We start from the raw sequence: 27,123 nt of genomic DNA, 5'->3' as shown, positions 1-27,123 counted from the left end.
TCTACTAGCCTTCTAAATACTTCTACTAAAACTTCTAAATGTTCTTCTAAACTTTTGCTTGCCACTAAAATATCGTCCATATATATGATCACCTTCTTTTGCCTTATCATGTCCGAAAATATGTCGTTAACGAATCTCTGAAATACCTGCGGAGCTGTTTTTAAGCCCATCGGCATCCGCAAAAACTCAAATTGCCCCAATGGGGTGGTAAAAGACGTAAATTTTACTGACTCTTTGTTAACAAATACATGAAAATAGCCATTCTTAAGGTCTAATTTCGTAAACACCGATTTTCCTTCTAAATTATCCAAAAGGTCATCAATCAATGGTATCGGATAATTATCCTTTGACATTATCTTGTTCAATCTTCTAAAATCGATACAAAGTCTCAGTTCCCCCGACTTCTTTTTCACTAATACAATAGGAGAAGCATACTCCGATTTACTAGGTTGAATAATTCCATCTCTAATGTATTCTAACATTTTTAACAGTGCTTCTTTTTCACTATATGACAGTCTCCTCGGTGCGCAACTAAATGGTTTCGAGTTTTCTAACACTATATTCATTTCACATTTTATTTTCGGATTCTCAGGTCGCTTGACTTGAACATAATGTGTCTCTAACAACTTAATAAACTTCTCTCGATCCTTGTAGCTAATTTTTTCACCAATAATAAAGCACTTTTCCTTTTCATCATCCTCTAAAATATTAATATTCATCATTTCTCTTGTGAAATCGTCCCTATTATTTCCTAAAGTCTCTTCTAAAATTTTGCTTTCGAACCTTTCTTCTTCTAAAATCTCATTTCCTAAACCTTTTCCCAAAATTTCACTTTCTAAACTTTCTCCTAACATTTCATTTTCTAAACTTTCTTCTAACATTTCATTTTCTAAACTTTCTTCTAAGATTTCATTTTCTAAACTTTCTTCTAACATTTCATTTTCTAAACTTTCCTCTAACATTTCATTTTCTAAACTTTCTTCTAAGATTTCATCCGCTTCCTTCGGTTCCTTAGTGTCATTCAATAAACTAATATTTGTCTTATTCTCAATTTGGGTTTCAATTCCCTCGACGGTGATCATTTTTAAGGTTTCTAAATTAATTTTCAGATTACAAGCCTCCATAAAGTCCCTACCCAGCACAATATTACAGCTCATTGAATCGTTAGCCACAGCAATTAAATTAAAATAAACCTTTATTTCTTCTTTCATTACATAACATAACATTTTTCCATAACTTCTTAGTATGCTTTTATTTAATCCATAATATAGCTCTTCATTAGGCTCTAATCTAATATTTTTGGGTACATAAGAAAATTTTATCAAAGATACTGGGCTTCCTGAATCGATCAAGCATTCTGTAATAATTGGCTGGTTAGAGTTTTCATAAACAAAAATTTTAAACAATCTTACGTAATTATTTGCCGCATCCTTCTTGTTTTGGGGGCACTTGCTGATCATGTGATCCATCGCCCCACATCCATAGCAGGACCCAGGAGTCCTCTTCGATTTGATGCAGTCTCGTGCCCAGTGCCCTTTACCGTTGCAGTTATAGCAACGCGTCTCCTTGCTCGCCAGCTCATCCTTCGCGTTGTGCATCTTCTTCTCTCCAGCAGCCCTTACCGGCAACATTATGTTGGCAAATGCTTTAAGCATCCTTCCTGGGTTCTCGAAGCACTGAAGCTTGGCCTGATTGCGTAGATTTATCGCCGGAATGCCAACAATAAGTCCGTCCAACAGCTCGTCATCTTCCATGTTGACTTCTCGTGCCAGCCTGCGTTTTTCTTCGAAATAGACTGCAAACTTCTCAGTTGGCTTCCATAGCCGCGCCTCGAATTTGCGTCTCAACTCTGCTTTCGATTCGTTGCCACCAAACGCAAGAAGTAACTGGTCTACCAGCTCACTCGTCGATTCTCCGAACCGGGTTGCATCTGCGTGTAGCCACTGCAACGCGCTGCCTTTCAGTTTTCCAATCAGCAAAACTCTACTCTGGGTGTCCGTTAGCTTATACAATCTGGCAACATTCTCCCATTGGGAGACCCAGGCACGAACAGACATGTTTTCCGAAAAATCCAATAAGATTTCCTTTGCCAAGCCAAATCCGGCTGACGAAAAATCATCTCGAACGCCTCTTCCACTGTTAGCGTCGCTGCTGCCGTTTTGCCCGTTGTCGTTTCGTCCGAAATTTCCAGAATTCTCGCTGGCGTCTCTTTCATTCCTCTCTGCCTCATTCGCTTCGCTTCGCTCGCCATCTCTTTCGCTCCTACGGACATCATCGGCCGCACCGTTGCTACGCTCGCCATCTCTTTCGCACACGTCGCCGTTATGTTCAGACATGTCGTTTCTGGCGCCGTTTGGTCGCGCGTCGCTTGTTCTCGAACTGACGCTGTCGATCTGCTGCTGAAGATTCTCGAGAACCTTCCTTGCCTTCTCGATTTCACGATGCAGCTCCTCCATGGTTGCCATGCCACGAGCCAGTTCCGTCCGATTCTGCTTCACTCGCTTCTCCACCGCTGCCCCTTCCGCCTCTTCGTCAAGAATTTCTTGCTCCTCCTCCACCTGGTTTATCATTGGAGCACTGCCTCGGCTTTCGGGTGGAATCGCACATATCCGGGAGTACAGATCAGCTTTTGATCCCTTCGTCGACAAGTTTAAACATTCTAGCCATTTTTTCAGCTGAGCCACCGTCACTTTATTAATGTCCAAATCCATTTCGGTTTTTTAGTTGACGTGCACAAAAAATTTTCTCGATCCCACTTCTGAGATTGTGGCCGTATGTTATTTTAATTAATCTCTTTTATTTATTCTTATATTATAGTATTATATGTTGCTTATATTATTTTACACGTTTCTTTCTTGTCTTTTTGTTCACCAACTACGTCTTCTCTTTTTAACTTCTCCAAAAACAGTGATCTCTCACTCTCAGGCCGCGTGCCTTTCAACCCCCGAAATTCATAAGCAGCGCTCTCTGAGAGAGAGAGTAACCTGCTCTCTCAGAGAGCGTAGCCCAACAATCGTGTGACCAGATCATAATAACATCAACTGGCCTGCTACAAATATCATACTGCTCTCTGACAGATTTGTACGTCTTGCATGAATAAAGTATAGCCTTATACTCGTTCTTTACATCAACAAGACCGTTAACAATGTACTGTAGCACCGCTGCTTCCTCCACATTTCCTGCCACTGCCATCTGTCGTAAGTCCAATATGTACTCATGGAATGTCTCGCTCTTCCTTTTCTTCCTGCTTTGCAACTGGCGATGCACGTCGGCACTGTTGGTGCTGCAAGCGAACTCGTCAATCAGTACTCTCTTTAGCTCTTGATAATCGCTCACACACACAGACTGCAAAAACAATTTGGCCGCGCCCGTCATCTTGCCTCTGGCTTGTACATACATTTGTTTCAGGGTGAGATCGTATGCATCTGCATTTTTTTGTATCAAACCACGGCTGCACTAATTGGCCGTCGAAATCATTGACCACTTTTTCAAAATTATCAATTTGAGGCTTAGCGCGGTTATTTTGTTGTTCGTCAACTTGAATTTTTAATGACAGCAACTGCAATATGTTGTCGATTTTATTCTGCATGTCTGAAACTTCCAATTCGTTCTTTTCTTCTTTCTCTACCACTGTATTGTTCTGTTCATCTTCGACGTCTTCCAATTCCTGTACTCCTTTTCTATTTCTTGCCGGGGTTCGACGCGTCATTTTGGGACAGTTCTGTGTCTATATCCGCGTCCAAATACCGAATACCGAATTTAACTGCGCAGTTTCTTTGTTTTTGTTCGATCGTGTCTCTTCTCCAATTTCTTAATGCGCAGTTTCTTTATTCTTGTTCAATCTTGTCTGTTCACTTATAACTTTAATGCGCAGTTTCTTTCTGTTAAATGAATTTCACAACTTCTGTTTCTCTTTATTTAAGATATTCACTCAATTATTTTAACTCTGTTCATTACGTTTTCCTTAATTGGTTATCTCAGACCCGGCACGAGCCCCCAAATATAGAGTTTGTATTATATAGTTTATTTAGATATATTAAGTAAGGCTGAGATGGATTACAAAAGGGTGGGAATAACATAAATTTTTAGCAACTTTCTTTGATTTGACAACTGTAGGCGACTTTAGCAACTTTGACAACTGATATTTAACTTCATACGACTTTAGTAGCTTTCTTAACAATTTAATGAAATAACTCCGGAAAACACGCCTGCTCCTTCCGACTTCTCTCAGCGACTGCCTCTCTTCTCTTCGCGTCACTCTGCAACTCTCCCTCTTGGACTCGCTGCTCTCATGATCGGCTGATTGCCATTCGCAACGACGCAAAATGTGTACTCGCTGCCAGACTGTACCTTAATACCTTACATATATATAACATTTATAAACTTTAAACCACCAGTTAAGGCTATTCAGAATGTGTCGATGTCGACCTATGACTACTGCACCATGAATTAATATTTGTGAATGAAATTACATTGAACTTATATATGTATAAGCTCTTCTCTGACTCTTGCTACTAATTTTGGTTTTTTGAAAACCCGTCTCGCAGTATTTCCATTGTTTGTATTTCTAGTGCTAGCAGTAGGTATATCTACCAATAAGCCGATTTCCTCTCCTCAAATGTCGACTTATACTAAGTTGGCTACTTTTTTGACTTGGGCTTTCGGGCACAGATCACCAAGAATTCTTCCTTCGTCTCCCATTATCGACCAACTTTATTTTTCTGCTACACTTAATAGAATTAAGAATTGGACTTAGTTGACTCCCATTTTGGACATTTTGACACCACAGGGACTTACACTTATAAAAAATACTAACATTAGCTTGAATACGATTGAATCACATTAGTTACAGTCCAAAGAAGACAGAAAAACGTTTAAAAATCATGAATTCTAAAGCATATGGAATGACACTGAGGGGTTGACTCTTAAGGTGTCTAAATTAAAAACTCTAATAACTCATGACTTCAATTTCGTTATAATTTCATAAAGTTTATCTTCAAAATATAATGTGGAATTAATCCTAAAAATGTATACAAAAATGTAAATACAGTCGATATCATCCTTGTATCCTAATAATTAACAAAGAAAAAAGAAAAATCGCTATTTAGCGCGATCTGAAGAACCTGTGTACTGACCTTGGCTTCTCATAAATTTTTATATCGGCTATGCCGTACTTACGACCCAGTCCCTCGATGTTGACGGGCCCGTTGACCTCACAGCGACCTTGGCTGATAAAGGTGGAAATTAAAGTCATAAATGAAAAACCAAACTCGTCAGCAGCACATGAAAACTAATTCAGATATAAGTACAAACTCTCTTTAAAAATATGTAAACTAAGATTAACAAAATAATGTAACGCAGGCGATACAAATGGTCCTGCACAAGAATAAATGGCGCAGCGTCCTTTTTCGGGCCCGTAGATCCCATAAAGAAACGACCTCCAAATCAATATGTAAATGGGCGTAAGGTAGGCCAGCGGCCGTGGCCGGCCAGAAGGCGGAACGGGGCGGGAAACGTTGATCGTCGCCGCCGCCACTTAATTGGGGTTTTACTGGCTCTCAATAAAAGGGTTCGCTGCGCTATCGGGAGCGGGATGGCTCGGATGATCCGGCTAGAAACCTAAAGTTTAGTTTCGATTCGAACCTAACATTTTCCCAAAATGCTTACCCGGAGTATTTGGGAACAAAAACACAGAAATATTTGTTTTCAAGAGTTCTCCTCTGTTTTAAATTCCACAGCCATTGTGTGGCAACGCACAATTAATAGTTCGGCGAGGTTGGAATGAATTTTCCTGCACGTTACTATATATATTTTTATATTTTTATGTGATATAGGAATCACGATGTTTCACTGGGCACCGATCTCAGGGGTAAAAATTAAGCTCGATTAGAGAGGTGCATGACAGCTAATCAGAGTTGTCAGCAAAATGCATCGATCAAGTGCTATCTATTGACATCGATATATATTGCATAGATAAGCTTTATCTAAGCTAAGCTCTTAATTTAAGCTCTTACTTGTATTTTACAGTCGCGTCCGATTTTGCAGCTCAGTGTACGCTGTTCTCGAGTATATGTGTAGGACCGGTTCGCTGGTCAAAATTCTCTTAAGCTCCTGAAGTGATTGTAGTTCTGCATTTCCGATTTGGAATTCGAATTCCTTCCTGAGGAGATTAGTTAACGGTCGGGCAATATTTGCGTAACCTGGAATAAATTTTCTAAAGAAACCAGTTAGACCGAGAAATGACTGCACCGCTCGTATATTTTTCGGCGTTTTAAATCTATTTACTGCTGATGTTTTTGGTAATTGGGGTTTTACTGGCTCTCAATAAAAGGGTTCGCTGCGCTATCGGGAGCGGGATGGCTCGGATGATCCGGCTAGAAACCTAAAGTTTAGTTTCGATTCGAACCTAACATTTTCCCAAAATGCTTACCCGGAGTATTTGGGAACAAAAACACAGAAATATTTGTTTTCAAGAGTTCTCCTCTGTTTTAAATTCCACAGCCATTGTGTGGCAACGCACAATTAATAGTTCGGCGAGGTTGGAATGAATTTTCCTGCACGTTACTATATATATTTTTATATTTTTATGTGATATAGGAATCACGATGTTTCACTGGGCACCGATCTCAGGGGTAAAAATTAAGCTCGATTAGAGAGGTGCATGACAGCTAATCAGAGTTGTCAGCAAAATGCATCGATCAAGTGCTATCTATTGACATCGATATATATTGCATAGATAAGCTTTATCTAAGCTAAGCTCTTAATTTAAGCTCTTACTTGTATTTTACAGTCGCGTCCGATTTTGTTGATATGGCCCGTGTATGAATGATATGGAACTATTAAATATGCTAACATAAACTGCCTTTGACCCCCACAAAGTGAATCACAGATTCAAATGTACGCAAATAATAAATGGAGCAAATTATATCAGTAGCATTAGTATAAAATCAACATTTGCGTGTACCAGAGACCGGCACCGGAGCCTGAGCACTACAAGTATACAAGATTAAAATGCGGTGGCGCACAGAGAACTGCAGCAAGCCACCGGAACTACAAGTGCACCGGCCAAACACCGGGTGTCTCAGACACCCGGGTGTTTAAAGCACCCTATTTGCTGCAATAAGAAACACTCGGGTGTATTTGGCACCCGGTGGTTTTTTGTTACTGCCGAAAGGGTGCGAGTGAGTGATGCAAAAAAATGCTTCGGGTGATCCCACACACAAGCATGGATCGGGCGCAGGTAATTTTTTATATCCTACATTTGTTATGGGTGTCTGAAAAGGCAAGCTAAAAAAGGAAGGGTGAAAATGGGTGATCAGTTTCACTCTTCTTTTTTTAGGTTGTCTTTTCGGACACCCATAAAAAATGTATACATACAAAAAATTACCTGCGCCCGCCCGATTTCGTGAGCGTGTATTTTTTTTACAATTTCGTTTTTTTTTTTATTTTTAATGGCCTTACTGATGTAAGGAAGTTCGACGGCTGGGGTAGGTCTCAGTCACGTCCAAGGTCCTCTTTATCAGAAAAATTTATAAAGATATGGGACAAAGCGTTTTGACGCGCGGTAACTGACGTGAGATGGTAGTTGCCAGTTACCGAGATATGAAGCCAGAGAAATGGCTTGTCCGGTCTTTGCAGTAGAGCGAAATAATCGGCGGAAACGCGTTTTGGGTCGGGCCCATAGCAGACGCTATGGGGAGACCGAGAGAGGGGTCGATTATGGGGAGCACCGCTTCCTAGGGCAGAGTTTTATGGCCTAAAATCTAGGCATTTTTGGGAAAATATTCTACGTGAGTCATGGCCAATGTGATCTTGGGTCGTTCCCTCGCGAGCTGGACTCGATTTGAGCCGAAATTATACTTAAGAGAGCTTTTCTTGAAGTTATTTAATTTTTCCTCATTTTAAATTTCTCTGCATTTATTTTTCCAGTGTGGGCGGTGTACGGGCTCCCAGAAGTGGCAGTCAGGAGTTAGGCTCTCCGCAAGAAAGCAAAATATATTTAAATAAAATTTACTTTAATTTTTATAATTAAAGTTTGGAGTTTCATTTCTCCCAGTGTAGGCGAAAACTCAGCCGTTCCCCGCAAGAACTATGTATGTCTGAAAAATCTCTCATGACAAACGCATGGCCGTAGCTCTGCGTTAAATAACCGGAGGAATATTTAATTTAATTCGCGGTAATATATTGGCCCCGAAGATAAGGTCCACCCATTTCGCCGGACTTCGACTTTGTAATAAAATATTTCCTTATTAATTTCCAACTGATTTTTACCACGAGGAGAAACGACGCGGAGCGAAATATTTTAATTTATAAATTTTCAATGAAGTTGTAGCGAAAGTTTGGTCCACCCCTTTTTTCTCAGCATGTCTCGTTTGACAACAGTTGGCGTAGGTCAGGGCAAATGACAAGACGACAGCGAGGGGAGTTTTATTTTATATATGTCGCAGATTATTTTGTTAATTCAAATTATAACGATTTTTGTGGGTACACACTTGTTTAATTTATTATTGCTTCTCTGTTCTTTCGTGCGAGGCATACACTGTTTTGCCAACGTAGCCTGGGCGTGGGTATAAAAGAGACGGATATTGTTTTCTGAGAACTCACCACACCTGCGTGTGTGTTGCAAGGTAAAAAGGAGTTGAAAATGAATGACACAGCGTTTTTGAGTGGCAAGCAGATTGGTTGAAGATTTGAGGAATCATGCCACGCGCCAGGAAACGTTTCGCAGAAAGTCCAGTTGAGGACTCCGATGCTGGATCGTCGTCATCAGAAGTGGGATTACCTCCGCGTCCAGCCAATGATGCAAATCTTCTAACAATTCTGGAGCTGCAAAACCGTAATTTCGCCGAGTTGATAAAACAAGTACAGTGTTCTCAAAATGAACCAAAAGAGGCAAAAACCATTGTGCTGCCAAAGTTCAACCCTGATTGTGCAGGATCAGACGCGCTGTCCTGGTGTTCTACAGTCGACTACATATTGTCTGAAAACCAGCTCGTGGGGAGCGCTCTTGTAATGGCCCTCAGCAAATCATTGGAGGGCACCGCATCTCACTGGCTCTCGCAGACATGTTTTCCCGGCATTACATGGACGCAGTTTCGAGAATTATTTTTGCAATATTTTTCCGGAACTGCGACTGTTATGAATTCGCTAAACGCACGCCCAAATGAAGGAGAGTGCTTGTCGTTATACGGGAGCAGAATGGTCACCTCACTAATGGCCCGCTGGAAGTCGCTCAGCGTTGAGCAGATTGCAGTATCCGTCACGTTGGCACATGCAGCTGGCATAGATACACGGTTGCGCCGTTTGGTTTTTACGACGGACATCAAAAGCCGAAATGAGCTGCATCAGGAACTCAAAGCCTTTTCGTTTGACGCCGGACAGAGACAGCATTCGAGTGACAACGTATCGGCACCAGAAGGAAAAAGAGACAGAGCTATGCCTCACATCACGTGTTACAACTGTGGCAAACCCGGCCACAAGAAGGCGGAATGTCGCTTTAACAAAGAGACAACTCATTTGGAGCAGCCCCGTAATCAACAATCTGGATATAGAGGAGCATCCGTGATCTGTTATAAATGTGGAAAATCTGGACATGTTTCTGCGTTATGCCCGGATCGTCAGGAGCGTCCACCGGTCACGACCAATACAATCAAAGATGTGAACATATGCACCGTACTTGACCCATAGGAACGTTGCTGCAGTTTGGTGAGTCGTTCCAATTTTACTTCGACTCCGTGTGTCCGCTCATCGAAGAGACTGTATCCACGAGATTATTAAAGAATAAACAACTGTTAAATGTTTTGATTTTTGAGCGTTCTTTTAAAGTCTTATTTTACGTAGTTCTACGTAGTTCATATCAAATACGACGCTCCGATTAGTTGAGAAATTTTGAGTAGGGGCATCGGCGTAACAATTACATCAAGCGCACTTATGTTTAATGAAATATAAGAAGAGGACCTTTTTAAGTGACCGTAATATTAGGAGATTGGTATAGACTTGAGGAATTAAATAATAATTATTGAGACGTATGCCTGAGAAGGGGATTACCACGGAATTTGGATGATGATGTGGTGATGAAGAGATCACGGAATTGGATGATGAAGGTGGTGATGAAGAGACCACGGAATTTGGATAATGATGTGGTGATGAAGAGATCACGGAATTGGATGATGAAGGTGGTGATGGAGAGACCACGGAATTGAATGATGAAGGTGGTGATAAAGGTGCCACAGATCAAGCCGGTGAGGGCTGTGATTTTGAAGTAGAATGAAGACGTGTCATGACACGCCCGAATAAGTTCCAGGTTTCAGAACTTTCTGTGCAGGTGGGTGCCCGAGTTATGTGGTTCGCCATTTGTTGCAGGAAGGCTGAAATTTTGTTAACGTTCGATGAATTGTTATTTGGCCGGCCTGTGGACTAAATTGCGAGCTATTTCAGATGGCCGGTTTGTCAGGATATAAGCTGTGGGCTAAACTAACTCAATAATTGACTGGCCAGTTTATCTTGTGGATGACTGTGTGCTAGTGGTTGGCATGATGTTTGAAAACGAATGAATTGTTTGGACTTAAGTTGGTGGTAATCCGGATCTCATGGCATAAGTTGTTTAAAAGTAAGAAATAAGAAGTCTAAGAGAAAACTTTAAAATAGTTTGTTTGATTTTGATTCTGAAATGATCTAAGAAAATGTAATGAAGAAAGAAGAAGAAATGTAATGAAGAAAGAAACTTGAATGAAGATAAGAGAATGAATTTGTAAAACCGTTATGTTATAGACTCACGAGGACGTGAGATATGTCAGGAAGGCCGTGTCGCAGATTATTTTGTTAATTCAAATTATAACGATTTTTGTGGGTACACAAATTATTGCTTCTCTGTTCTTTCGTGCGAGGCATACACTGTTTTGCCAACGTAGCCTGGGCGTGGGTATGAAAGAGACGGATATTGTTTTCTGAGAACTCACCACACCTGCGTGTGTGTTGCAAGGTAAAAAGGAGTTGAAAATGAATGACACAGCGTTTTTGAGTGGCAAGCAGATTGGTTGAAGATTTGAGGAATCATGCCACGCGTCAGGAAACGTTTCGCAGAAAGTCCAGTTGAGGACTCCGATGCTGGATCGTCGTCATATATATATGTTCAAGTTTTATTTAATTAATTTCAGTTTTCATTGTTATTCTCAGATTTCTTTAGTTTTCATTTCTCTTTGCAGGGGTTTGAGGTTAAGTTTTTCTAGCCTACTCTAAGTGCAACCGTATCTTGGCCGTCGAGAAATTTCTAAATGCACGTTATACTCGCTGGCCAGAATGCGGTTCACCCTAATCACTCACCCGTCTCAGTTGTCCGCACACACACACTCGCGATGTCTCCAAGTGCTCCGCCGCTGGTCCTGGGCCGGGCACACTCGCTCCGAGATCGCCTGGTTGATCTCCTCCTAGATTGTCGTCAGCCGGTGGCTGGAATCGGGCACTCCTGATCGCCGTCGCTGGTTGGCCTCGCGCGTCGAAGCTGGCCACTGGTTGCCGCGCATCCCTCCTGGTGGTCTCCTTGGTCACTTGGGCTCCCTCGTCGTCCCTCGATGCTCGCTGCCAACCGCACAGAAAAATCTCGCTCCAAGTTTTACATATTATTTCCCGCACGCACTTCTGATTTAGTTCGCCGCCTCCGCAAGAGTGAAAAAATATGCCATGCGTTTTTGCAAATTTCGGCAGCTCCGGTAATTTTCCACTTCTCGAAGTTTCGGTGCATTCCTTCGCTCTCGCTCTTTCTTTGGCGCGTGCCAATTTTCGGGGGTTCTTTTGTGCTTGATCGTATGTCCTCTCTCTCTTGCTCCTGCACGGCGCTGGCTCCGTGGCCACTTGTTCGTGGTGAATAACTCTCTGCTCTCCGGGTGTGTGTGTGCGCTAGTGGTGTGAGAACGGGGGGAAAGATAACTACGGATTATCGATTAAGCTTAAATCTATACAAGGTGTCGACGGCCAAACATTGTAATCGATAGGTAGAATAAGTGTTGGAAGGAAATTCTAGTATTTTGTAAGTTATCCGATGTTGTATGGATTTCTTGGCCCATGAAGTAGGGGCCTACTAATATCGGCACTGTGAATGCCGCCTAAATTGTGCTTTTCATTGTCTTGTGAATTGTAGGAGGGCACACTGCGGTAAGCTTAAGTTAGTTTAAAAATGTATTAGGCTAATTTAATGTATTCACAGAATAAAACCGCACCCTTGAAGTTATCCCTCTCTTCGGACCTACTTGTGTGGGGGGCCGTTTAAGGCAACTCCGCATGAAGCAAGACAACTCCTTTTATTCGCAGTCCTAGGGAGACTGCAAGGGCAACTTGCGCTGGATGGTCTGATGCCCAGCTAGAGAGTTGCCAGGAGCGCATTCCCGTCCCAGTAGCAGAGTCGCAGTCAGCGATATAGTGGAGCGCAGCCAGCGCCGAACACTGGGTACGGACGGTGGCGCAGGAGCGCCAGGCGCACATTCCCGTACCAGTAGAGGAGTCGCAGTCAGCGACATTGAGGAGCGCAGCCAGCGCCGAACACTGGGTACGGACGGAGACGCAGTCAGCGTCAATTGAGGTATCCGCAGCAAGCGGACAGAAGGCGCAAGGAGCGTCAAGCGTCGGTGTGACGCAGGCAGCGGCACAAGGGTCGCCATTTTGAAGCGCGCTGAGGCAGCGCCATATTGAACCTGGGATGCAGCATTCCCCCAGGAGGAGTTCCCGGCTGAACGGAGGGGAAGCCACCCCTACAACAACGCGAGCGGATCAGCAGCCAGCGAGTAGTGGAGCGGGAAACCGGCCGCAAGTGAACATAACCACGGCGGCGGCCATTTCTCGCCCAGCCACTACGGTGACTACAGTAGCGTCCCAACCGAGGAGTACTGCTGTCACAGCTGCGAGTTCAGTGCCGGAGGAAGGCCAGCCACTCACGTCGTACCTTATGGAGAGGATTACGGCGTTGGAGAATGAGCTGAGGCAGGTTAAAGTCCTGAACAGTGAGAGCACCGCCAAACGCGCGCCAATCGCAGGTGGCCCAAGCGCAAATGGCGCCAACAGTGAAGCGTCGGGGCGGCCGCCATCTTGGGGCGGGCCGCCAGTAGCCACATCTAACGGTGAGGCCCCAACTAACGGGGTCGGGCCTGTCCCACATAGCTGTGTCGGTGCGAGCAGTACGGCCTGCACGCAGCCGCCATATTGAAGTGGACCGCCATTGCTAACGACTAGCAATCATCTAGTGGAGCCACTGTGTGCTACGAGTGTTGCGCAGACGGCGCATGGATTCGTGCTACCGGGCGGGAGCATCCACAACGTGGCAACAGCATCGCCATTTGTTGGATCCTACGCCTCGATGACGCCGAATGGAGCCCAAGGAGCGAATGGGCCAAGAAGGCTTCCGGACCTGCCTGTATTTGGAGGGCAGCCCGAGGAGTGGCCTATATTTAACTGTGCAATTGTGGAGACGACCCAAGCATACAACTGCACAGACCTGGAGAACAACCAGAGGCTGTTGAAGGCGCTGAAGGATGAAGCACGCGAGACAGTGAAGTCGCTACTGATTCACCCTGGGAACGTCAGCGCCGTGATGGAGCAGCTGCGCTTTAGGTTTGGCCGACCGGAGCAGCTTATACGCAGCCAGCTGAACAGCGTGCGAGAGGTGCCGCCGATTTCGGAGCAGCACCTGGCGAGGATCGTCCCCTTCGCAACCCGAGTGAGTAACCTCACGGCCTTCTTGCAGTCAGCGAAGGCGGAGCAGCACCTGGGGAACCCCACCCTCATGGAGGAGCTAGTGGCAAAGCTTCCTACGAGCAAGCGAGTGGATTGGGCCAGGCACGCTGCATCGATCGAGCCCTTTCCCACTGTAGCGCACTTCAGCACGTGGCTACAGGAGTACGCAAACATCGTGTGTACGATTTTGGACGTCGAGGGAAAGGAGCCGAGGCGTCGAGTCCTGCATGCGAGCGTCGACCAGAACGGATGCGAGCAGCGGGATGATCGGCATGGAGGTTGTCCCATTTGTGGAGGGCAACACGCTACGACGAGCTGTAGAGAGTTCATCGGAGCTTCGCCATCGAGAAGGTGGAGCATGGTGAAGAGGCATCGGCTCTGCTTCACATGCTTACGGATTGGTCATACAGCTAGAACCTGCAATGGGCACGGCGAGTGCCGAATCAACGGATGCCGCCAGATGCATCACCGTCTGCTACATGGAGCGGACGAGGGGCGAAGATGGCCGGAGCAGCAAAGTGGCTTCAGGCGCCACGACGGTGGGAACCAGCAGTCAGCAGTTTCCAGACGCAGCCCGGAAAGAAGGTCTTCGCCACGAGGTGGTTACAGGGACCACGAGAGGAGCCAGCAGCCGGCGGTTCTCAGAAATAGCCTGGAGAGAAGAGCCCCGCAGCCAGCGGAGGCACCTGTGCAAAGGAACTTAAGCTGCATTGACGCCGAGGGAGGCCGACTATTGTTCCGTATACTGCCAGTAACGCTGTACGGAGCTGGTCGCCAGGTAGATACCTACGCGCTTCTGGATGAAGGATCCTCCGTCACGATGATCGATGACGAGTTGCGGAGGGATCTGGGAGTGCGAGGCGAACATCGACAGCTTAACATTCAATGGTTTGGAGGAAAGGCCAGTAGAGAGCCCACCAACGTGGTGAGTCTAGAGATAAGTGGAGCTGGGAAGCCCACTCGCCACGCGTTGAGGAACGTGTACGCCGTTTCGAGTTTGAGTCTGCCGATGCAGACGTTATGTCGGCGAGATGTCCAGGGCGTGCATAAGGATGCGCGTCTGCCGATGAAGCCCTACAGCAACGCGGTGCCGAAGTTGCTCATCGGACTGGACCATGGACATTTGGGATTGCCACTTAGGACGAGGCGGTTTGCCAGAGAGGGACCGTATGCGGCCGCAACCGAGCTTGGATGGGTTGTGTATGGGCCGGTAAGTGGACAATCGACTACGCCGTCACCGAGGTCCTGCCTTCTAGCCGTGTCAATGGAAGATGCGATGGAAAAGATGGTAGAGGACTACTTCGAGATGGAAAGCTTTGGTGTGAAGCTCGCGCCACAGGTCGCAGCAAGCGATGACGCGCGGGCACAAAGGATCCTCGAAGACACCACGGTGAAAGTGGGGCGTCGCTACCAGACGGGACTACTCTGGAAGGACGACCACGCTGTGCTGCCACGGAGCTACGAGATGGCGCACAGACGGCTGATCAACGTAGAGAAGAAGTTGAGGCGCAACGGGCAGTTGGCGCTGGAATACGATCGTATTATCAAGGATTACGTGTCCAAAGGGTATGCGAGGAAGCTGCAGCCGGATGAGGTCGCCGTGAAGAGCGACAAGCTATGGTATTTGCCACATTTTGGTGTCGAAAACCCGAACAAGCCCGGTAAGGTCCGGCTTGTGTTTGATGCTGCAGCCAAGGTTGGAGGAACCTCTCTAAATTCGGCGCTGGACAAGGGGCCTCAGCACTATAAGCCCTTGCCAGCCGTGCTCTTCCATTTCAGGGAAGGAGCAGTCGGAGTCTGCGGTGACATCAAGGAGATGTTCCACCAAGTGCTGATCCGACCCGAGGATCGATGTTCCCAACGGTTCCTTTGGAGAGATGGCAACGACGATCGAGACCCGGATGTGTACGAGATGAACGTAATGACGTTTGGAGCAGCCTGCTCGCCGAACTGCGCATTACGTGAAGACGCTGAATGCCCTGAAGTTTCGGGATTCAGATCCGAGGGCAGTCAAGGCCATCATCGACCACCATTATGTTGATGACTATGTGGACAGTTTCGCTACAGAGAGCGAGGCTATTGCGGTATCTACCCGAGTGAAGGAGATACATGCGGAGGCTGGCTTCGAACTATGCCAGTTTTCATCCGGCTCACCCATCGTGGAAGCGGCGTTGGGACCACCTGGACGAGTCAAGAGCGTCGGATGGGGTGAGGCTGAGCAGAAGATCCTTGGAATGCGCTGGCAGGTAGCAACGGATGACTTCAGATTCAACGTGGAGTATCATCGAGTGTCAGAAAGCGTTCTAAGTGGAGATCGAGTCCCTACAAAGAGGGAGTATTTGAGCCTGCTGATGTCAACATTCGACCCATTGGGATTCCTGTGCTGCCTGATGATTACAGCGAAGCTGTTGCTGCGAGAGATATGGAGGCAGAAAATCCAGTGGGACGAACCACTACCGGAGGAGATAGGCAGAGCCTTTGCTGCCTGGCGCAGGCAGATGGACGCCGTGGGACAGTTCCGATGTCCTCGGCACTATTTTGGGCATGGAGCAGTTCGGACCATCGAGTTGCACGTGTTCGTGGATGCGAGTCAATCTGCATTCGCGGCGGTGGCCTATTGGAGGGTCATGTACGAGGATGGCAAAGTGCTGGCTAGTTTCGTGTGCGCAAAGACGAAGTGCGCGCCGATGAGAACGATGTCAATCCCACGGCTGGAGCTGCAGGCAGCGGTTCTTGGAACCAGATTGATAAACACTATCAAGGAGGAGCACAGTGTGGACATCAGCGAAACGGTATTATGGACGGACTCAAAAACGGTGCTGAGATGGATCGGCAGCACCCACCGCCGGTATAAGCAGTTTGTTGGCAACCGAGTGGCGGAGATTTTGGAGTCGTCGGAGGTTTCCCAGTGGAGATGGGTACCTACAGCTGACAACGCAGCGGATGATGCGACGCGGTCGCAGAACAAGGCGGACCTTAGCCCGGAATCCCGGTGGCTAAGCGGTCCCGCATTTTTGAGGCAGCCAGCGAGCGGCTGGCCAGTGCCTGAGGAGGGAACTGAGCGTGTTCCGGATGCATCTGATGACGAGGAGATGCCGAGTGAGTTTGCATTGGTGGCCACAAATGAATTTGTCATTCCGTTCCAGAGATTCTCGAGCTTCAGCCGCCTGGTGAGGACCACAGCCTGGGTCTTGAGGTTTGCGCGTTGGTGCCGCAGACAGAGAAGCGAGCTCGAGGAATACGGACTCACTGCAAAGGAGTGTGAGGCCGCGGAGAACCTGCTGGTCAGGCAGGCCCAATTGGAATCGTTTCCCGATGAAATGAGGTCGGCGAAACACGGAAAGGAAGTCGCCAGCTCGAGCGAGATTCGAGGTCTGGCGCCGTACATGGATGAACATGGAGTTCTGCGAGTTCATGGCAGAGTTGATGCTGCGCTGTGCATGCCGTACAGTGCGAGGAGGCCTGTGATACTGTCACACAGGCACAGTCTTACTGAGATGATTGTGAGACACTTCCACGCCCAGATGAAGCATCAAAACGTGGATGCGACGATTGCTCAGATCCGGACGAGATTCTGGGTCACGAAGATGAGGCGCATGCTGAAGGAGGTGATCTCGTCGTGCTACGAGTGCAAGTTGCAGCGAACGCGGCCGATGCCGCCGATAATGGCACCCCTTCCAGAGGATCGATTGGAAGCGGGTGGATGGCCATTCAAATATACTGGATTGGACTACTTTGGACCACTGCTGGTGACTGTTGCCCGTCACCGAGAGAAGCGTTGGGTCGCCTTGTTCACGTGTTTGACGACAAGGGCGATTCATCTGGAGCTGGCGCATGACCTGTCGACGGATTCCTGCATAATTGCGATCAGGAACTTCGTCTGCCGTAGAGGACCGGTACATAGACTGCGGAGTGACAACGGCAAGAACTTCGTGGGAGCTGACAGGGAGGCCAGACGATTCGGAGACGTGTTCGAGACGGAGAGAATACAGAGTGAGTTATCCAGCAGGAGCATTGAATGGGTCTTTAATTGCCCATCGAACCCGTCCGAGGGTGGAGTATGGGAGCGGATGGTGCAGTGCGTCAAGCGAGTGCTGCGCCATACATTGAAGGAAGTCGCGCCGAGGGATCACGTATTGGAAAGTCCACTGATCGAGGCGGAGAATGTGGTCAATTCGCGTCCGCTCACCCACTTGCCGGTGGATGCGGACCAGGAGGCGCCGTTGACGCCAAACGACCTGCTCAAGGGAGCAGCTAACCTGCCGAATACGCCTGGTTTGGAGGCGGAGCTGCCCAAGGAGGGTTCTACGCGAAAGCAGTGGAGGATTGCTCGCATGCTGCGAGACCGTTTCTGGAGGAGGTGGGTCCTGGAGTACCTGCCTACGCTGGTGCGCCGCGAGAAGTGGTGCCGGAGAACGGAGCCCATCCGCCAGGGCGATATGGTCTTCGTCTGCGATCCTGCCTTGCCCAGACGAGAGTGGCGCAAGGGCATCGTGGAGGAGGTCTACAGCGGAGCTGATGGAGTCGTCAGACGCGCCAGTGTGCGCGTGAGCGACAACGGACTATCTCGGACAATGTTGCGGCCTGTCTCGAAACTTGCAGTTTTGGATTTGAGTGAAGCGGTTCTTCACGGGGTCGGGGATGTCGACGGCCAAACATTGTAATCGATAGGTAGAATAAGTGTTGGAAGGAAATTCTAGTATTTTGTAAGTTATCCGATGTTGTATGGATTTCTTGGCCCATGAAGTAGGGGCCTACTAATATCGGCACTGTGAATGCCGCCTAAATTGTGCTTTTCATTGTCTTGTGAATTGTAGGAGGGCACACTGCGGTAAGCTTAAGTTAGTTTAAAAATGTATTAGGCTAATTTAATGTATTCACAGAATAAAACCGCACCCTTGAAGTTATCCCTCTCTTCGGACCTACTTGTGTTGGGGGCCGTTTAAGGCAACTCCGCATGAAGCAAGACAACTCCTTTTATTCGCAGTCCTAGGGAGACTGCAAGGGCAACTTGCGCTGGATGGTCTGATGCCCAGCTAGAGAGTTGCCAGGAGCGCATTCCCGTCCCAGTAGCAGAGTCGCAGTCAGTGATATAGTGGAGCGCAGCCAGCGCCGAACACTGGGTACGGACGGTGGCGCAGGAGCGCCAGGCGCACATTCCCGTACCAGTAGAGGAGTCGCAGTCAGCGACATTGAGGAGCGCAGCCAGCGCCGAACACTGGGTACGGACGGAGACGCAGTCAGCGTCAATTGAGGTATCCGCAGCAAGCGGACAGAAGGCGCAAGGAGCGTCAAGCGTCGGTGTGACGCAGGCAGCGGCACAAGGGTCGCCATTTTGAAGCGCGCTGAGGCAGCGCCATATTGAACCTGGGATGCAGCATTCCCCCAGGAGGAGTTCCCGGCTGAACGGAGGGGAAGCCACCCCTACAACAACGCGAGCGGATCAGCAGCCAGCGAGTAGTGGAGCGGGAAACCGGCCGCAAGTGAACATAACCACGGCGGCGGCCATTTCTCGCCCAGCCACTACGGTGACTACAGTAGCGTCCCAACCGAGGAGTACTGCTGTCACAGCTGCGAGTTCAGTGCCGGAGGAAGGCCAGCCACTCACGTCGTACCTTATGGAGAGGATTACGGCGTTGGAGAATGAGCTGAGGCAGGTTAAAGTCCTGAACAGTGAGAGCACCGCCAAACGCGCGCCAATCGCAGGTGGCCCAAGCGCAAATGGCGCCAACAGTGAAGCGTCGGGGCGGCCGCCATCTTGGGGCGGGCCGCCAGTAGCCACATCTAACGGTGAGGCCCCAACTAACGGGGTCGGGCCTGTCCCACATAGCTGTGTCGGTGCGAGCAGTACGGCCTGCACGCAGCCGCCATATTGGAGTGGACCGCCATTGCTAACGACTAGCAATCATCTAGTGGAGCCACTGTGTGCTACGAGTGTTGCGCAGACGGCGCATGGATTCGTGCTACCGGGCGGGAGCATCCACAACGTGGCAACAGCATCGCCATTTGTTGGATCCTACGCCTCGATGACGCCGAATGGAGCCCAAGGAGCGAATGGGCCAAGAAGGCTTCCGGACCTGCCTGTATTTGGAGGGCAGCCCGAGGAGTGGCCTATATTTAACTGTGCATTTGTGGAGACGACCCAAGCATACAACTGCACAGACCTGGAGAACAACCAGAGGCTGTTGAAGGCGCTGAAGGATGAAGCACGCGAGACAGTGAAGTCGCTACTGATTCACCCTGGGAACGTCAGCGCCGTGATGGAGCAGCTGCGCTTTAGGTTTGGCCGACCGGAGCAGCTTATACGCAGCCAGCTGAACAGCGTGCGAGAGGTGCCGCCGATTTCGGAGCAGCACCTGGCGAGGATCGTCCCCTTCGCAACCCGAGTGAGTAACCTCACGGCCTTCTTGCAGTCAGCGAAGGCGGAGCAGCACCTGGGGAACCCCACCCTCATGGAGGAGCTAGTGGCAAAGCTTCCTACGAGCAAGCGAGTGGATTGGGCCAGGCACGCTGCATCGATCGAGCCCTTTCCCACTGTAGCGCACTTCAGCACGTGGCTACAGGAGTACGCAAACATCGTGTGTACGATTTTGGACGTCGAGGGAAAGGAGCCGAGGCGTCGAGTCCTGCATGCGAGCGTCGACCAGAACGGATGCGAGCAGCGGGATGATCGGCATGGAGGTTGTCCCATTTGTGGAGGGCAACACGCTACGACGAGCTGTAGAGAGTTCATCGGAGCTTCGCCATCGAGAAGGTGGAGCATGGTGAAGAGGCATCGGCTCTGCTTCACATGCTTACGGATTGGTCATACAGCTAGAACCTGCAATGGGCACGGCGAGTGCCGAATCAACGGATGCCGCCAGATGCATCACCGTCTGCTACATGGAGCGGACGAGGGGCGAAGATGGCCGGAGCAGCAAAGTGGCTTCAGGCGCCACGACGGTGGGAACCAGCAGTCAGCAGTTTCCAGACGCAGCCCGGAAAGAAGGTCTTCGCCACGAGGTGGTTACAGGGACCACGAGAGGAGCCAGCAGCCGGCGGTTCTCAGAAATAGCCTGGAGAGAAGAGCCCCGCAGCCAGCGGAGGCACCTGTGCAAAGGAACTTAAGCTGCATTGACGCCGAGGGAGGCCGACTATTGTTCCGTATACTGCCAGTAACGCTGTACGGAGCTGGTCGCCAGGTAGATACCTACGCGCTTCTGGATGAAGGATCCTCCGTCACGATGATCGATGACGAGTTGCGGAGGGATCTGGGAGTGCGAGGCGAACATCGACAGCTTAACATTCAATGGTTTGGAGGAAAGGCCAGTAGAGAGCCCACCAACGTGGTGAGTCTAGAGATAAGTGGAGCTGGGAAGCCCACTCGCCACGCGTTGAGGAACGTGTACGCCGTTTCGAGTTTGAGTCTGCCGATGCAGACGTTATGTCGGCGAGATGTCCAGGGCGTGCATAAGGATGCGCGTCTGCCGATGAAGCCCTACAGCAACGCGGTGCCGAAGTTGCTCATCGGACTGGACCATGGACATTTGGGATTGCCACTTAGGACGAGGCGGTTTGCCAGAGAGGGACCGTATGCGGCCGCAACCGAGCTTGGATGGGTTGTGTATGGGCCGGTAAGTGGACAATCGACTACGCCGTCACCGAGGTCCTGCCTTCTAGCCGTGTCAATGGAAGATGCGATGGAAAAGATGGTAGAGGACTACTTCGAGATGGAAAGCTTTGGTGTGAAGCTCGCGCCACAGGTCGCAGCAAGCGATGACGCGCGGGCACAAAGGATCCTCGAAGACACCACGGTGAAAGTGGGGCGTCGCTACCAGACGGGACTACTCTGGAAGGACGACCACGCTGTGCTGCCACGGAGCTACGAGATGGCGCACAGACGGCTGATCAACGTAGAGAAGAAGTTGAGGCGCAACGGGCAGTTGGCGCTGGAATACGATCGTATTATCAAGGATTACGTGTCCAAAGGGTATGCGAGGAAGCTGCAGCCGGATGAGGTCGCCGTGAAGAGCGACAAGCTATGGTATTTGCCACATTTTGGTGTCGAAAACCCGAACAAGCCCGGTAAGGTCCGGCTTGTGTTTGATGCTGCAGCCAAGGTTGGAGGAACCTCTCTAAATTCGGCGCTGGACAAGGGGCCTCAGCACTATAAGCCCTTGCCAGCCGTGCTCTTCCATTTCAGGGAAGGAGCAGTCGGAGTCTGCGGTGACATCAAGGAGATGTTCCACCAAGTGCTGATCCGACCCGAGGATCGATGTTCCCAACGGTTCCTTTGGAGAGATGGCAACGACGATCGAGACCCGGATGTGTACGAGATGAACGTAATGACGTTTGGAGCAGCCTGCTCGCCGAACTGCGCATTACGTGAAGACGCTGAATGCCCTGAAGTTTCGGGATTCAGATCCGAGGGCAGTCAAGGCCATCATCGACCACCATTATGTTGATGACTATGTGGACAGTTTCGCTACAGAGAGCGAGGCTATTGCGGTATCTACCCGAGTGAAGGAGATACATGCGGAGGCTGGCTTCGAACTATGCCAGTTTTCATCCAGCTCACCCATCGTGGAAGCGGCGTTGGGACCACCTGGACGAGTCAAGAGCGTCGGATGGGGTGAGGCTGAGCAGAAGATCCTTGGAATGCGCTGGCAGGTAGCAACGGATGACTTCAGATTCAACGTGGAGTATCATCGAGTGCCAGAAAGCGTTCTAAGTGGAGATCGAGTCCCTACAAAGAGGGAGTATTTGAGCCTGCTGATGTCAACATTCGACCCATTGGGATTCCTGTGCTGCCTGATGATTACAGCGAAGCTGTTGCTGCGAGAGATATGGAGGCAGAATATCCAGTGGGACGAACCACTACCGGAGGAGATAGGCAGAGCCTTTGCTGCCTGGCGCAGGCAGATGGACGCCGTGGGACAGTTCCGATGTCCTCGGCACTATTTTGGGCATGGAGCAGTTCGGACCATCGAGTTGCACGTGTTCGTGGATGCGAGTCAATCTGCATTCGCGGCGGTGGCCTATTGGAGGGTCATGTACGAGGATGGCAAAGTGCTGGCTAGTTTCGTGTGCGCAAAGACGAAGTGCGCGCCGATGAGAACGATGTCAATCCCACGGCTGGAGCTGCAGGCAGCGGTTCTTGGAACCAGATTGATAAACACTATCAAGGAGGAGCACAGTGTGGACATCAGCGAAACGGTATTATGGACGGACTCAAAAACGGTGCTGAGATGGATCGGCAGCACCCACCGCCGGTATAAGCAGTTTGTTGGCAACCGAGTGGCGGAGATTTTGGAGTCGTCGGAGGTTTCCCAGTGGAGATGGGTACCTACAGCTGACAACGCAGCGGATGATGCGACGCGGTCGCAGAACAAGGCGGACCTTAGCCCGGAATCCCGGTGGCTAAGCGGTCCCGCATTTTTGAGGCAGCCAGCGAGCGGCTGGCCAGTGCCTGAGGAGGGAACTGAGCGTGTTCCGGATGCATCTGATGACGAGGAGATGCCGAGTGAGTTTGCATTGGTGGCCACAAATGAATTTGTCATTCCGTTCCAGAGATTCTCGAGCTTCAGCCGCCTGGTGAGGACCACAGCCTGGGTCTTGAGGTTTGCGCGTTGGTGCCGCAGACAGAGAAGCGAGCTCGAGGAATACGGACTCACTGCAAAGGAGTGTGAGGCCGCGGAGAACCTGCTGGTCAGGCAGGCCCAATTGGAATCGTTTCCCGATGAAATGAGGTCGGCGAAACACGGAAAGGAAGTCGCCAGCTCGAGCGAGATTCGAGGTCTGGCGCCGTACATGGATGAACATGGAGTTCTGCGAGTTCATGGCAGAGTTGATGCTGCGCTGTGCATGCCGTACAGTGCGAGGAGGCCTGTGATACTGTCACACAGGCACAGTCTTACTGAGATGATTGTGAGACACTTCCACGCCCAGATGAAGCATCAAAACGTGGATGCGACGATTGCTCAGATCCGGACGAGATTCTGGGTCACGAAGATGAGGCGCATGCTGAAGGAGGTGATCTCGTCGTGCTACGAGTGCAAGTTGCAGCGAACGCGGCCGATGCCGCCGATAATGGCACCCCTTCCAGAGGATCGATTGGAAGCGGGTGGATGGCCATTCAAATATACTGGATTGGACTACTTTGGACCACTGCTGGTGACTGTTGCCCGTCACCGAGAGAAGCGTTGGGTCGCCTTGTTCACGTGTTTGACGACAAGGGCGATTCATCTGGAGCTGGCGCATGACCTGTCGACGGATTCCTGCATAATTGCGATCAGGAACTTCGTCTGCCGTAGAGGACCGGTACAAAGACTGCGGAGTGACAACGGCAAGAACTTCGTGGGAGCTGACAGGGAGGCCAGACGATTCGGAGACGTGTTCGAGACGGAGAGAATACAGAGTGAGTTATGCAGCAGGAGCATTGAATGGGTCTTTAATTGCCCATCGAACCCGTCCGAGGGTGGAGTATGGGAGCGGATGGTGCAGTGCGTCAAGCGAGTGCTGCGCCATACATTGAAGGAAGTCGCGCCGAGGGATCACGTATTGGAAAGTCTACTGATCGAGGCGGAGAATGTGGTCAATTCGCGTCCGCTCACCCACTTGCCGGTGGATGCGGACCAGGAGGCGCCGTTGACGCCAAACGACCTGCTCAAGGGAGCAGCTAACCTGCCGAATACGCCTGGTTTGGAGGCGGAGCTGCCCAAGGAGGGTTCTACGCGAAAGCAGTGGAGGATTGCTCGCATGCTGCGAGACCGTTTCTGGAGGAGGTGGGTCCTGGAGTACCTGCCTACGCTGGTGCGCCGCGAGAAGTGGTGCCGGAGAACGGAGCCCATCCGCCAGGGCGATATGGTCTTCGTCTGCGATCCTGCCTTGCCCAGACGAGAGTGGCGCAAGGGCATCGTGGAGGAGGTCTACAGCGGAGCTGATGGAGTCGTCAGACGCGCCAGTGTGCGCGTGAGCGACAACGGACTATCTCGGACAATGTTGCGGCCTGTCTCGAAACTTGCAGTTTTGGATTTGAGTGAAGCGGTTCTTCACGGGGTCGGGGATGTCGACGGCCAAACATTGTAATCGATAGGTAGAATAAGTGTTGGAAGGAAATTCTAGTATTTTGTAAGTTATCCGATGTTGTATGGATTTCTTGGCCCATGAAGTAGGGGCCTACTAATATCGGCACTGTGAATGCCGCCTAAATTGTGCTTTTCATTGTCTTGTGAATTGTAGGAGGGCACACTGCGGTAAGCTTAAGTTAGTTTAAAAATGTATTAGGCTAATTTAATGTATTCACAGAATAAAACCGCACCCTTGAAGTTATCCCTCTCTTCGGACCTACTTGTGTGGGGGGCCGTTTAAGGCAACTCCGCATGAAGCAAGACACAAGGTATTAATAATACAAATCGTAAACTAGAAATATACAAAGGTTTTATTCTACAAATTCAGAACTGATTCGTGAGCGTTTTGTTTGAAGCCGGGTCTTGGCCGACGCCGGTTTGTTTTGGGTTTTCTACTGCTGTTGTTGTTGCTGCTGACGCTATTGTTGTTCGCTGCTGACGCTGTTGTTGTTCGCTGCTGACGCTGTTGTTGTCGCTGGCTGCTGGCGCTGTTGTTGTCGCTGGCTGCTGGCGCGGTTGCCGTTGTTGTTGGCCGCCAGTATTTGTGGGGAGTCGAACGACTCCTCACACTGATATAATAATAACAAAGTATATATAAAACGTACATTAAATATTTTAGAATATAATTTAGAATATAAAAGAATTTCATTTTTGCTTGGCAAATTTTTAAGTTTCTGCAACCTTTTTTCAAGTCTGTTTTTAAAGTGTAAATTTTTTTTATATATTAAATTTTGTTGCCTTTTTGGGTTGTGGTTTTTTATTTTTTATTAAAAGTTATAAATTAAAAAAGTTATAAAAAGATAAATAAAAATTTAAAAATAAAATAATAAAAATAAAAATTACATAAAAAAGGATAATTAATTCGTTCTTTTACAATTTTTATAAAAATAATGCAGAAAAGAAGTCTGTCTACAGACATCCAAACTAGAATGAATCCGAATGCTAACAAATGTTCAAAACAAAGAAGGCGATGCGATCATGTCACAAATACCCGGGTGTCGTACCAAACACCCGGGTGTTTTCAAGACACCCAAGACATAAATGCGTTTCTTTCTTGCAACTCTTTTTGCATAGTTGTTTTCTTCATGTGTGTCGTCCCGACACCCAGGTCATAAATGTGTTTTTTTCTTGCCACTCTTTTTGCATAGTTGTTTTTCTGATGCCCTTTTTGAGTGCGAGTGTGATCGGCACCCGCTGACGAAAAGTACCGCAATGATCGGGTGCTCAGCTCACAGAGTACTTGCAACACCCGGATGTTTTTTTGTGGGTGTTTTTTAAGCTTCTATGATGACCTACCAAGTTTCAAATGATTTGGGGCACTATATCATATAGCTGCCATATAACCGATCTGGCCGATTTGCACCAACTTTTTTGTTTTTCAAGCTATTGCTTTGAAATTTGGTTTGTTTACATTTTTTAAGCTCCGAAGATGACCTACCAAGTTTCAAATGATTTGGTTATATTTTAACAAAAAAAACTTTTTTGGGCGAATCGGCCAGATCTGTTATATGGCAGCTATATGAAATGGTGCCCCAAATCATTTGAAACTAGGTATGTCTTCTTAAAAGCTTTAAAAAGGTTTTCAAACGAAATTTCAATACAATAGGCCTAAAATTGGAGTTTATAGCAAAAAAAACAAGAAAGGAAGCTAACTTCGGCACGCCGAATTTTTATACCCTTGCAGATATTATTTCATTAAATTTTACCTATACTTATTGTTTAGAGTTTGACAGTTACAGTTTTACATTCCCAGTTTTACATTTTCTCTACATCTACCGATCGGTTTATTTGGCAGCTATATGATATAGCTGTCCGATTTTCATAAAATTTATACCAAAATTTTAAACTAATAAAATACGCTTATATCTCAGAGTAGATAAAAATAGGTTGAAAAACAACGCAGTTATGTTTTTTCTATTAATTTAACGATCGTTCCTATAGCAGCTATAAGATATAGTCGTTCGATTTTCATGAAATTTTTACCGAAATTCTGAAATAATATAAATAGGCCACACCTAAAAAAATGGTGCCAAAATGTTGATAAACAGCCAACTTATAATTTTTTTTCTAAAAATTTATCGAACATTTGTATGGCAGCTATATGATATAGTCGTCCGATCCGGCCCGTTCCGACATATATAGCAGTGAGAGTATATAGAAGACTATATGCAAAGTTTCATTCAGATAGCTTTAAAACTGAGGGACTAGTTTGCGTAGAAACGGACAGACGGACGGACAGACTGACATGGCTAGATCGACTCGGCTGTTGATGCTGATCAAGAATATATATACT

The 27,123-nt window shown here is 48.3% G+C and overlaps 4 protein-coding genes across 4 annotated transcripts; 3 read left to right on the top strand and 1 right to left on the bottom strand.

Moving 5' to 3' along the window:
• Window positions 1-1,283: 1,283 nt before the first annotated feature.
• Window positions 1,284-2,892, bottom strand: LOC121502413 (uncharacterized). Its single transcript, XM_041775895.2, has 2 exons — window positions 1,413-2,892; window positions 1,284-1,357 (listed from the first exon to the last, which is right to left on the bottom strand). The coding sequence occupies exons 1-2, from the start codon at window positions 2,709-2,711 to the stop codon at window positions 1,349-1,351; spliced, it is 1,308 nt and encodes a 435-aa protein (XP_041631829.1). The 5' UTR covers window positions 2,712-2,892; the 3' UTR covers window positions 1,284-1,348.
• A 6,306-nt stretch (window positions 2,893-9,198) lies between these two features.
• LOC121502340 (CCHC-type zinc finger nucleic acid binding protein-like) lies at window positions 9,199-9,687 on the top strand. The gene has a single exon (XM_041775568.1). It carries the CDS (start codon window positions 9,199-9,201, stop codon window positions 9,685-9,687), a length of 489 nt encoding a protein of 162 aa, XP_041631502.1.
• A 3,658-nt stretch (window positions 9,688-13,345) lies between these two features.
• On the top strand, window positions 13,346-18,386 carry LOC121502341 (uncharacterized). The gene is made up of 2 exons (XM_041775569.2): window positions 13,346-15,640; window positions 15,708-18,386. The coding sequence occupies exons 1-2, from the start codon at window positions 13,346-13,348 to the stop codon at window positions 18,384-18,386; spliced, it is 4,974 nt and encodes a 1,657-aa protein (XP_041631503.2).
• A 708-nt stretch (window positions 18,387-19,094) lies between these two features.
• LOC121502342 (uncharacterized) lies at window positions 19,095-24,789 on the top strand. The gene is made up of 2 exons (XM_041775570.1): window positions 19,095-22,043; window positions 22,111-24,789. The coding sequence occupies exons 1-2, from the start codon at window positions 19,095-19,097 to the stop codon at window positions 24,787-24,789; spliced, it is 5,628 nt and encodes a 1,875-aa protein (XP_041631504.1).
• Window positions 24,790-27,123: the final 2,334 nt, after the last annotated feature.

The sequence above is a fragment of the Drosophila kikkawai genome, chromosome 2L (assembly GCF_030179895.1).
Source record: "Drosophila kikkawai strain 14028-0561.14 chromosome 2L, DkikHiC1v2, whole genome shotgun sequence".
Classification (NCBI taxonomy): Eukaryota; Metazoa; Arthropoda; class Insecta; order Diptera; family Drosophilidae; genus Drosophila; species Drosophila kikkawai.
Note: the sequence above shows the minus strand (reverse complement) of the source record. Positions and strands in the feature narration are given on the sequence as shown.

Bases quoted from the DNA above. Each gene is read 5' to 3' on its own strand.
- LOC121502413 (XM_041775895.2), bottom strand. From the start codon at position 2,711: ATGGATTTGGACATTAATAAAGTGACGGTGGCTCAGCTGAAAAAATGG.
- LOC121502340 (XM_041775568.1), top strand. From the start codon at position 9,199: ATGGTCACCTCACTAATGGCCCGCTGGAAGTCGCTCAGCGTTGAGCAG.
- LOC121502341 (XM_041775569.2), top strand. From the start codon at position 13,346: ATGACGCCGAATGGAGCCCAAGGAGCGAATGGGCCAAGAAGGCTTCCG. The intron at 15,641-15,707 runs GTAATGACGTTT...AATGCCCTGAAG, and splicing joins CGGATGTGTACGAGATGAAC to TTTCGGGATTCAGATCCGAG.
- LOC121502342 (XM_041775570.1), top strand. From the start codon at position 19,095: ATGCAGCATTCCCCCAGGAGGAGTTCCCGGCTGAACGGAGGGGAAGCC. The intron at 22,044-22,110 runs GTAATGACGTTT...AATGCCCTGAAG, and splicing joins CGGATGTGTACGAGATGAAC to TTTCGGGATTCAGATCCGAG.